The sequence below is a fragment of the Gigantopelta aegis genome, chromosome 1 (genome assembly GCF_016097555.1).
Source record: "Gigantopelta aegis isolate Gae_Host chromosome 1, Gae_host_genome, whole genome shotgun sequence".
NCBI lineage: Eukaryota > Metazoa > Mollusca > Gastropoda > Neomphalida > Peltospiridae > Gigantopelta > Gigantopelta aegis.
Window position 1 is genome coordinate 11531355 of NC_054699.1, and position 11740 is coordinate 11543094.

At 37.3% G+C, this 11740-nt stretch overlaps 1 protein-coding gene across 1 annotated transcript in view; it reads left to right on the forward strand.

Annotated features, from left to right (window-relative positions):
* The window catches only part of LOC121378800, a 28214-nt gene extending 17012 nt beyond the window's left edge, over nt 1-11202 (forward strand). Inside the window, exons 3-4 of the mRNA XM_041507524.1 lie at nt 8533-8709; nt 11042-11202. Of these exons, the coding sequence (XP_041363458.1) occupies nt 8533-8709; nt 11042-11202 (338 nt within the window). The remainder of the gene's footprint in view (nt 1-8532; nt 8710-11041) is intronic.
* Nucleotides 11203-11740: the final 538 nt, after the last annotated feature.

An 11740-nucleotide genomic window follows, 5' to 3' on the forward strand; every position in this document is an offset into this window, starting at 1 on the left:
GAATTCACCGGCAGTTTTTATAATATATTGAATGTTGTGATACATGGTTTGAATTATCTTCAATGTGCGACCAGTAACAGCTATTATAATTAATTTATAGATTAAACCATTTTGCCAGATTGAATCAAAAGCTTTGTTAAAATCGACGAAACTGACAAATAGCTTGCATTTAGTTGATCTGAATTTATTGACAAGGGTTTTGAGAATAAAAATATTATCTGGTGTTCTGTGGTCGGCTCGGAAGCCATGTTGAACATTATTTAACTGACAGTTGGTCTCTAAGTAACTAGAAATTATGTTATTTAATATCAACAAACATGTTTTACCTGGACAGCTACTCAAAGCAATTCCACGATAGTTAGCAGACAGATTTTTGTCCCCCTTTTTGTATATTTGTATGAAGTATGAATCTTGCCATGATTCTGGGAAATATCGAAACTCAAGGATAATGTTAAAGAGTTTATGAAAGTGATCTGTTAAGTACCATGATATACATTTTATAATTTCATTTAGTACAAGGCCGGTGCCATTTTATTTATTAACTTTAAGCTTTTTAATTGCATTCCTGATTTCATTTATAGATACTGCATTATCAAGGGCAGAAACAATAGTGATTTTAAAGTCTTTGATTGTTCTATTAATTAATTCTTGTTGGTAGCCAATTCATGGACTTTTGCAGTTGTGTAATCTAAAGTTTCTTCCCAGGTTTTAATATCAATATTTTCAGGGGGTCTTGATCATCAGATGTCAGCGATTTAATCAGTTTCCAATGTTCTCTTGGATTTTCTTTGCCAAGCTGTTCTAGCTTGTTTAATATTGTTTTTTAAAATGTATTTTATTGAAATTTAAGTTGTGGTTTGTTTGTATTGTTTCTTCATAGTGTTAAATTTGATGATTATATCTACTTTAGGAGTGTTTTATTTATTTTGTGAAGTGAGTATAGTCAAGTTCCTTCGGAGAATTTTTCAGTCCTGGTTAAACAATTTACGTTTCCTTTTGCTGTTGTTTTTGTGTAATACACACTTTACGTAGATTGCGGTGAGCAGCTTCTGAAAGTAAATTTAACAAATCGCCACATGCCTCACTAACCTCGGATTATTCCTAAGAATAAGATTTCATGAGAAATTGCAAAGCTTTTAGTTTAAAGTATTGGTGCAGAACTGCTGGCTCAATTTTGGAAATTTTGATCCCAGACATATTTATATGCTTTCTTTTTAGTCCGTCGTACTTTGTTTTGATTTTTTTTTAGATGGGGTATGATTGTTTTTAATACATCTCGTGTTAATTTTAAGTATCAGAGGGCAAAGATCTGACATTGAATAGTCAACAGTACTGCACCCATTGTAGGTATAACAAGTACAGTTTCCAAAGATGTCACCTATTAATCTACCATTTACTATATGCATATATGTTAATTTACATAAATCAATTAAACATCGACCAAATGTGTTTATTTTTCTATCTAAATTGTTTCTTTTGTTAACTTCAATATTAGAGTTAAAACTAGGTAAGAGGGAATATTTTTGGCATAGATGAGTTTCAAAAGTATCTTTCGTGACACTTGTACGGGCATTAAAATCGCCAAACAAGAGAACTAAACCTTTCTGTGAATAATTGTTAACATCATCCTCTAGCATTTTGTAAAAAAAGTCAATATTTCTATTTGCCCAGACAGGGGAGTTATCTGACGGAATGTACGCTGTACAGAATACAGATCTTGATCAAGCGTACCTGTACCTTTTTCAGTACACACCATAGAATATCACCAGTATATGATTCCAGAGGGGATATGAAAGGTTCAACATAATCCTTATAGTATACAGCAACGCCACCTTTATCGAGATTGTTTCTCTTTGAGGCATGGATAGAGCTATAGCTTGACAATATCCTATTATACAGCATGTTCTTAGTGTTCTCTTTGGTGGTCCATGTTTCAGTTAAGCACAAACAATCATAACGCTTAACGTATCGGAGGTCTTGACATTTGCTGTTGGCGCATATTTTTGACTCAACATTTATTCTTTCTTTGGACGTCATGCAATACAAACATACCTTATTTAACACGTTCTTCTGTCATATTTGCTAATTAGCCCAGATGAAACGGTTGTGCAGTTTTTAATTTGACTCAGTATATTTCCATACATGCTGATGCAACTGTAACTGCATGTCTATTATGACTTTTGAAAGCATTGCTTGTGTTGTTAAACACAAATGTTTTGGTTTGAGGTATTTCTTTTAGTTTATAAATACCTACACAATACACACGAACATAAAAGTCTGATCTCATAGAATACACGAATTTACTGTTTATATACTGTACATGTAGGTTGCACACATTGAATCCAACGTCAATTGGGATACTGTAACAAATGTTGGAATAAGTTGTGGTATTTTGTAAAGATGAGAACCTGAAGACATAGTACAAAATATGGTCCTTAGTAAGCTGCTCGAAGGGGTTGGATACCACCTGACGGCAGCGGTGAACTGTAGGTCCAAGGCTATTGGAAAGTAGATATGTTGTGGTTCACATATTGACTTCTAGGAATTGGGGGAGAATTAAAACAAGTTGTGTGTTTAATTATAAGCCTTTTGGCTGGATTTTGCAACATTGTGCATTGACGTTTTGGGACTTGGGTGTATAGCGGAAGAGACAGCCGGAGTAAATCGGTTAATGGACCACCAGTTTGAACCGGTACTACAGCCGCATGCGGTCATGTAGCAAAGAAACTGAGACGGAAATGTTATCAATTTTGGAGTGAAAATAAATGCTTATATAATGTATGTTGTATGGTGTATATTCTTGGTGCCAACGATAACCCGTTCTATTGGCAATCTTAATTTCAAGTTGGGCAATTTAACATGGATTTCAATGGCAGATGGCATATGTGTAGTGAGACCTAAAGTCCGAACCATGTTGTTAACAATTGCAATAAATTACTCACCTACCTTGAATTACTGTTAGATTTTATTATTATGACACAAATTGCACATACTGAACTGTAACCATGCCACCTATATCGACTTCGCTGAGATGTCTTGGAGGAAAAAAAACAATAATATTTTTTCGGAGACTGCCATTTTGCTTTTTTTCTTCTTCTTTTTTAATGGGATACTTTTCAAGAGGAGTCAAAGCCTCCGAACAGTGTGACGTAATCAATACGACGTCATGACAATTGCTTTATACCATAACTCGGTGGAACTAGCCATGTGCGTACGCTATATCGTCGTTTCTTGCCCACTGGATAGGTTTATCCAGCTTTTGCACAGTGCTAGAAAAATCCGTCTGACGCGAGGGCTAGATAAATCTGTCCGACCCGAGGGTTAGACGATTTCTACATACGCGTGACGTCATAACTATTGCTCTTGACATAATGCTTTACAACGATTGACGTCATAACTCATGGTTTTCAGAATTATGTGTGCCATTTCACGTTGTATCATTGTTTTATAAATATTTAAACAAATTAATATTTTCAACTTGATATTTATTGTTAAGTTGTTACATTTGTATGTCGTTGCATGAGGTGTAATGCATTTCCCCCACGTATGATTAAATGAGTTTGTAGGTAAAATGTTTACGAACCGTTCTACAATAAACAAACCGTTGTTACAAAATTAATGTTTTGTTACTGAAATTAAATGGGCAAGAAAAATAATCACTCTCCGTTGTGAGGTATAGATAAAGCAATTCCAACCCTCGGCCCTCACAAGAAAAACAAACATTTTGTTCGTCGAGTTGGAATTGTATTATCTATACCTCGCAAAAGCGATGTATTCTATTAATATGTATTGACTATAGCATATACAACGCGCATGACTTGTTCCATAGAAGGGGCGGGACATAGTCCAGTGGTAAAGCGCCGGCCTGATGCGCGGTCGCTCTGGGATTCATATCAATCGGTGGGTCTATTCGGCTATTTCTCTTTCCAACAAGTGCACAGCGACTGATATATCAAAGGTCGTGACATGCACCACAAAATACTATTGGACGTTTGATTTTTGATCGGGAGAATGCCACGTTCTATTAACACATACTTGGCGAACTTCAGGGGTTTTCCCATTATTAGTACATTAATGAAAATGTTTACTTTCACAATGACAACTATTGTTACATATCTAGATCAAGTCCGGGCATATGTCTGCTTTGCCATCAATTACTATTCCGACAAATATTACACACCTGCAATATCATTTTGTTTAATACCGCCTACATATTTGTGAATGTCGTGGCCTAATAAGGATTATACAGATGATAATAAATGAGTTACTAGTTATTATCAAATTGTTAACAACTACAACAAATTACTCTCCTACCTTTAAGTACCGTTACATTTCCCCCAACTTTTGTCCACACACAAGTTGTGAAAAAGTCCCAGCACAGTGACACAGATTCCACATATACGACTGTAACGATGTCACCAGTATCGACTTTGCTGAGATAGCATAGGGCAAAATACATGCATTTTCTGCCGTCTGCCATTTTGCTTTTTTATGGAATACTCTTCAAGAGGGGTGAACGCCTCCAAAGTATGTGACATAATTAATATAAAATCAATGATCTTCAGTGGTATATTTAAATAAACAAAACATAATTTAAAAAAAAAAAAAATTGACGTCATCACGTTTGCTTTTATATCATAACATGTTATGACGGTGCTATATTAAGTCATATCCTTTTAGCCCTCTTGGAGAATATTCCGTAAAAAGTCAAAATGGCAGCCGGCACAAAATTACATGCTGTTTGCTCTATGCGATCTCAGAGAAGTCGATATTGATGACATGGTTAACATCTAGTATGTGGAATCTATTTCATTGCAATGGTTTTTCCTAGATTTGTGTCTGGACAAAATGTGAGTAAAATCTAACGAAAAATAAAGGTAGGAGAGCAATGTTTCGTAGTTGTTAACATTTTGTTTCGGACTTTAGCTTTCACGAGAGACATACATTTGATAATAACTAATACTCAGTTTATTATTCTATTTATTACATCGGCGTTTTTTGTTCTTAAGAACCCTATATTTTCATAATGACTACATTTACTAGTATACAGGATCGATGTGAACGATTTTACACAGTGTTATGATTATTGCTATGATTTAGTCTGTTGAAACAAATCTGTAATGAATTGTATTAAAATGCTATTTATCACAACTTAAATAATAGAAACCGAGAGACGGAAATGAAAACGCAAACACGACGTCATATTTAGTACCAGCAATATCACTGGTTTGTAAGTTTAAAAGTGTCCAATAATAGGGTACCAATGCATATTAGTTTCTTAGTGAGAAATTATGATTTTTATTTCCCCGGCTAGGGGTTCCCGTTCAGGTAATACAATGTTCTACGCGTCATTTACTCGTTAACGAGAGAATCGTTGTTAAAGTTGTAACTCAATCGAGTTACATATATGTAATACGTGTCAGCATGTGGTTTCTCATTTGGAGATACATGTATATTGTTTCTCTGAATATGCTTATACTAGCTTGCAATGCTACAAATATCGCATTCTTTGTAAAATTGTAAAATGTAATTTGGACTACGAACACCAAAATTATTATTTTAGAATTGTAATCCTTACGATATAGAACATTTAAAAATATCCACATCTTAGATTCTATCATTAAGAACAAAGGTCATAGGATTTACAGTGTAACTAATAATGAGAGAATGAATGAATGAATGCAGGAAGGAAGGAATATTTAACGACACCCCAGCACGAACAATACATCAGCTATTGGGTGTCAAACTATGCTAAACGCTAAATATAAGTGAAATAATGAGAGAAAGAAAGAATAAATCACACATTTATGAAAATGCCATTCAATATATACTCTTTAAAAATAGGGGCATGTGGGGAATAACAGCCAATTAAAGAAGTATCAAGATGTATCATTATTTCGGAACAGATGCATGATAATAATGAAGGGATTGGGAATAAATCACAACCAACAGTTCATGTTAGCAGCAGATTGTATGGCTGCAAACGACCTTGAAACAAGATTGGGAAGACATGTGAAGATTGAACGTTCACGTCTTTTGATCAACGCTGGGTAATACCCCTACAACTCATCAAACATTCGTTTGATCGACGTAGCATGCTACGTATCAATGAGGATTTGAGGAAGTCTATCCCACTCCTCTTGCAGCGTCTGGCCAAATTCAGCTAAAGTAGCCGGCGGCCATTGACGTCGCCGTATACGTCTCCTGATCATGTCACAGGCGTGCTCTATGTGGGAAAGGTTATGGCTCATTGCTGGCCATGTCATTCTTGTAACGTTTTGTCATCTTGAAACACAAAGCGTCCGCCAGCACGCCGAGCAAACGGGACAACAATCGGTACTAGTATGTCATCCTGGTAGTACTGTCCAGTGACCCTCACTTGAACAATATGGAATGGTGTCAATCATAGTAATGCCATCCCACATCATAACTGAACCACCAAATATGCCATGTGGCCTGAGGTTGACGTTTGCTTCGCTTTCATTGCGTGGTCGCCAAACTCGACCACGCCTATCCAAGAAGTCCAGAGTGAATCTGGACATAAAACACTGATCATTTTGTAAGATTTGGTAAAAACTGGCACTTTTGCACTCGTAGTAACTTTTAGCTAAATTCAATGTGGAGACACTTTATTACCAACGAAACGTTATACAATATTTTTTTTCTTTCTAATTTTAAATAAGACGCGATGTATATGTATATGCATATGCATATGTATATGTATATGTTACCATCAGCAGCTTTGTTTTGAAAATCAGTTTTATTCTTCGTTGTTTTTGTTTGGTTGACTTGTTTATCTGTTTTTTGTTATCCTTGTTATTTGTTAATTTATCCCATTATCTTTGTTGTTGTTGTCTTGGTTTGTTTGGGTTTTGTTGTTGTTTTTGTTGTGTATGTGTTGTTGTTTTTTGTGGGTTTTTTTTTTTTTTTTTTTTTTTGGGGGGGGGGGGGGGGGGTTGTTGTTGTTGTTGTTGTTATTTGGATAACCAGTTTGTAAACTTCTTTTCTTTCCGGGAAAAGAGTTTGTTAATTTCATGTTGTACTTTGTATTGTATGTTATCGTCAATGTATGTATGTATACTCTTCAAAAAAAGTAGAGGAACCTGGAATAGTAATGCTAATATCAACTATTAGACCGAATATATGTTTTGATCACAGACATCCTAGTAAAGAACGTTCAGGTCTGTTGATCAACACACCGAAACACATTCCATAGTTTGCACGTGCATCACGCAGTCGCCCTGTACACGCGCGTGGGGTATCATTCTCGAGTTTGACAATTTCCAGGAAGGTCGAGTAATCACTGTGGAACATTATTTCTGTCAATCTTTTTCATTCTGATGATCATACAGTTGTTATTGTTTTGTTTTTGTCATTTTTGTTGTTTGAATTTGCGATGCGGCGTATGCAACGTGGTGAGCATCTACGGGCTATTGGCATGCTGCAAACGGGCGTGAAGTCAGCGTGAAACACCGTGTGTTTCTAAATCAGTGATTAGCAGACTATGGAACAAGTACCCACAAGCCCAAATGTAGATGATCGACCCCGTTCAGGTGGTCCCAGGGCAACGACAGGAGTACAGGATCGATTCATCTGTAACCAGGCTCTAATAAATCGAGCTCAAACGGCAAATCAAATTGTTGCAAACCTTCATCAGTCTACTGGTATCCGAGTTACGGGTCGGACAATTAGAACTCGTCTTCATACAACCCATCTTCATGCTCGACGGCCCCGAGTTGTGCCTACCTTGACAGATCGTCACATTGCCCACAGATGGGATCGGTTATGGTGTGGGGTGGTATCACTGTGACTGAAATACCCCCCCCCCCCCCCCCCCCCCCACATATTGTGCAAGGAAGGGTAACTGGGCAGTACTACCGGGACAACATACTAACAGCCTTTATCGCCCCGTTTCCTAGGCGTGTGGTTTCGACGTTGTGTTTTTCAGGACGACAATGCCCGTGCTCACCGTGCACGAATCGCCAATGCTCACCTCCAGCAGCACAACCTCGATCGAATGCCATGGCCAACAATGAGCCCAGATCTTTCCCCCATTGAACACGTCTGGGACATGATAAGGAGACGTGTGCGTCAACGTTAAAGACCGCCGATCACGTTAGCGGAACTTGGTCAGGCGCTGCAAGAGGAGTGGAACAGACTCCCTTAAATGGCCATTGGGAGACTCATAAGCAGTATGCCTCGTCGACCGAAATAGTGTCTTGACACATCGTGGCGGTATCACCCGCTACTGATAAAAAAACCCGTCAAGTTTTAAATTTCACTTCTGACCCCAATCGCCCTTCAATATCTTTGATGGCTATAAAACCTACTGCAATACTGAACTACCGGTTGTAATATTTGCCCAATTAATTCCCTATTATCATATAACCATTCCCCACAGCTAATATTCCTTACAATTTTGGCAATTGTAAATTCTTATTATACTTCCACTACTTTTAACTGAAGACTAATCACCTAGTAACTAATCCAAGTAGACAGGGTTGTTTTATTTAATTATTTATTTATTTTCAGACCATCACAGATTAATAGGACTCAGCATTTTTGTTGATGAAAGTCGCTGTTACCAGTGGAAGAGTAGTCCGGGTCCACCAACAGTATTCAATATAACCTGTGATAAAACAGGACAAATCGTGAAGTTTCAGGTTCCAAGACAGGAATATCTTACCCTGTGTGAAGTACAGATATTTGGTAGGTAATTCAAGCAACACATCAATATACGTATTAGTAAGTATTATACCACAACAGCAAATAACTCACGTGTCAACCGGGCCAGGGTCCGTTCTTATAAAACTTAAAGTCTAGACTTTAATAAAGTCCAGACTTTAAAGTAATGCTATTTGAATGGCGTTGCCATGTCCTTAAAGTCTAGACTTTAAGGTGTATAAGCACGGGGACAGGTTCCGGCTTGGATAGGCGTACGGGCTCTCATTTTTTTGTACGGCGACAGGCTGGGTTTTTCACGAATTAAAGGAACATGCCCGAATCTGTATATAACATTTATCCATAGTAGCATTGCTACCAAACAGCTATATAGTTGCAAACAAATCACTTCATATTGTTATATGAATTACAACTAATTTTGAGGAAGGAACAATGGAAATACATTTTAAAGAGGTATCATTTTATCAAATTGTGCCCGAATATTTCTATAATTTTTGCCCAAATTTAAAGTTTTGCTCCAGCACAAGGAGGTCAGACCGCCCCCCCCCCCCCCCCCACACACACACAGTTTCCCCTATCTGGGACCCTGTGCCTACTTGCCACATCCGATCGTCTACCGGGCCCGTGCCACTTCCGATCGTCTACCAGACTCCTTAACAGTTCTGATAGTCAACTGTGTTTCTATTTGTCATTTGCACCACGCATTTCTGTCAGCAGATCAAACCTGGCGATTCATATATTAATTGTGTTTAGTAAGTCAAAGTATAGTGCCTCCCGTTACTGACACGTAATTTAGCCCACACTATTTATCGCGAACATTCGTTCTGTTCATTATATTTTAAAACTGTGTTGTGTTAGCCATCCATGCATACGTGACCAATGATCCGTGTCCGTGTCTGCGTCCGCATCCCTGTTTGTGAGAAATCGCTACATAGGGATACATATATATATATATATATATATATATATATATATATATATATATATATATATATATATATATATCAGGAAATAAAATGAAGTTTGGTCTAATGCAAACACTAGGACGATTAAAAAATACTTTTAATATACAGCCACTAGTATTGTACTTTGAAAAAGAAATATATTTAATATGCAATTACAGTCCTTAAAGATTATTTGTTGGTCGACAACATCTTAGGAATGACCGACAACTCAGAATAGTCCCTGTTAAGAAACATTTATTCATGTCGTGTCAGTACACCCAAATGTCGGCCTCGGTAGTGTAGTCATAAAGCCATTGGATGTAGGGCTGGTAGATACTGGTTTCTCATCCCGGTACTGGCTCTCACACTGAACGAGGTTAATGACTCAATGGGTAAGGTGTAAATCACTACACACACATATCTCGCACTAACCTCTAACACACTGTCCTGGACAGATAGCTGACGTGTGTGCCCAGGACAGTGTGCGTGAACCGTAATTGGACATAAGCACGACAAGAAGTATAAACAAAAATGTGCTGCCACGCACGCCAGTGGATACAGGGAAAGGATGGTAGCTCGAATATCCTGTAGCGTTATTCCATTATAAGAGATAATAATAGAGACACGTTAGGGTTGGGGGTGGCGGTGGGGGTCTGGGTGCCACTAATGCAGTGCTCAATGATAGAGAAAGAATAATAGATATTTCAATTTTTAACTTTCAATAATAACTTGTTTAATAATCTATTGTATTAGTACGGCAAATATGTTAGGGTCAAGAGTGTATGGACAAACGCATATAAAAGACACATTGCTGCATGGTCGATAGGAGTAGACCTTCCCGACCAAAATACAAAATAACCATACGTTAGCCATCATATAATCATAGTTTCAGAATGTCCACTTAAAATATATTTCCAGCAAATGACAAATAACAATCAAATAACCGTAGTTTGGAATATACTACGGTGTTGTTTACCAGCCTGTGTCGATGGACTATGGGTTCAGTCTTGCAGTAACAGCTGTGGTCGTTTTATTGGAACTGCATGTGACAAACATACTGGAAGTTCTACGTGTCAGACTGGATGCGCCCAGACTGATATGTACACTTGCATGTCCGTTATTGACAGAGTGAGCATTACAGTCAGCAGCAACTATTGTAGAGTCTTATATCTATCGCATAATTTAATATGGTATTTTTTTATATACACACAGGAGAGAGATCATCCATTGTGTGTCCCTTTTGGTTTCCAAAATACATTGACAATCATATTTGAACTTGTAATTGGTCTCTTCTTGAAGATGACCCGAGTGACACGCGACTGAACTAAACATAGCAGATTTCCGTCTATATTCACATTTTAATTCGGACCTGAAACGTAGAGATCATGTGGAGATTGTTGTAATTTGTATTGCAGTCTGTGCAGATGGCTATTGGGGTCAATCGTGCAGTAACATATGTGGAAATTGCAGAATAGGAACTTCCTGTAACAAACAAGATGGAAGTTGTACGTGTCAGATTGGATGGGCTCCACCGAAATGTACATGTACGTATTTGTTATCATTACATAATTTATGACAACAAATTATTGATCATATAATAGATAGCATATCCAAGGACATTACGGGAAACGTTACAAATCATATACTTTCAGAATATGATATAATTGTGTATACTTGAAACACAAAGGTTTCAAATTCAGCCATAAGTAATATGAACAGTTCAGAAAAATGTCATAAATAATATGACCAGTAATATGAGCAGGTGAAGCATAGGCTTCAGTGGACATTTGTGAAGTTTAGCTAAACTTTGTGGGGTTTTTTTTTCTGTATTGCTGAACAATCGGTCTCCCATATGGATCATGGGGTGAAATTGATCAATGTATTCGACCATTCCCCGTGCCAATGGCAACGCTAAATTGCGAAAGAAACGTGTCCAAATATGTAATACCATATCACAAATCTGCATGCAACGTGTTATCGGCTTCATACACAGGAAGACTCTCTTTCGAGATGACCCGAGTGACATACGCGACTGAACTAAACAGCAAAGTTCGCATAATAATTCAGAACTGAAACGTATAGAACATGTGGACATTGTTTTAATTATTATTATT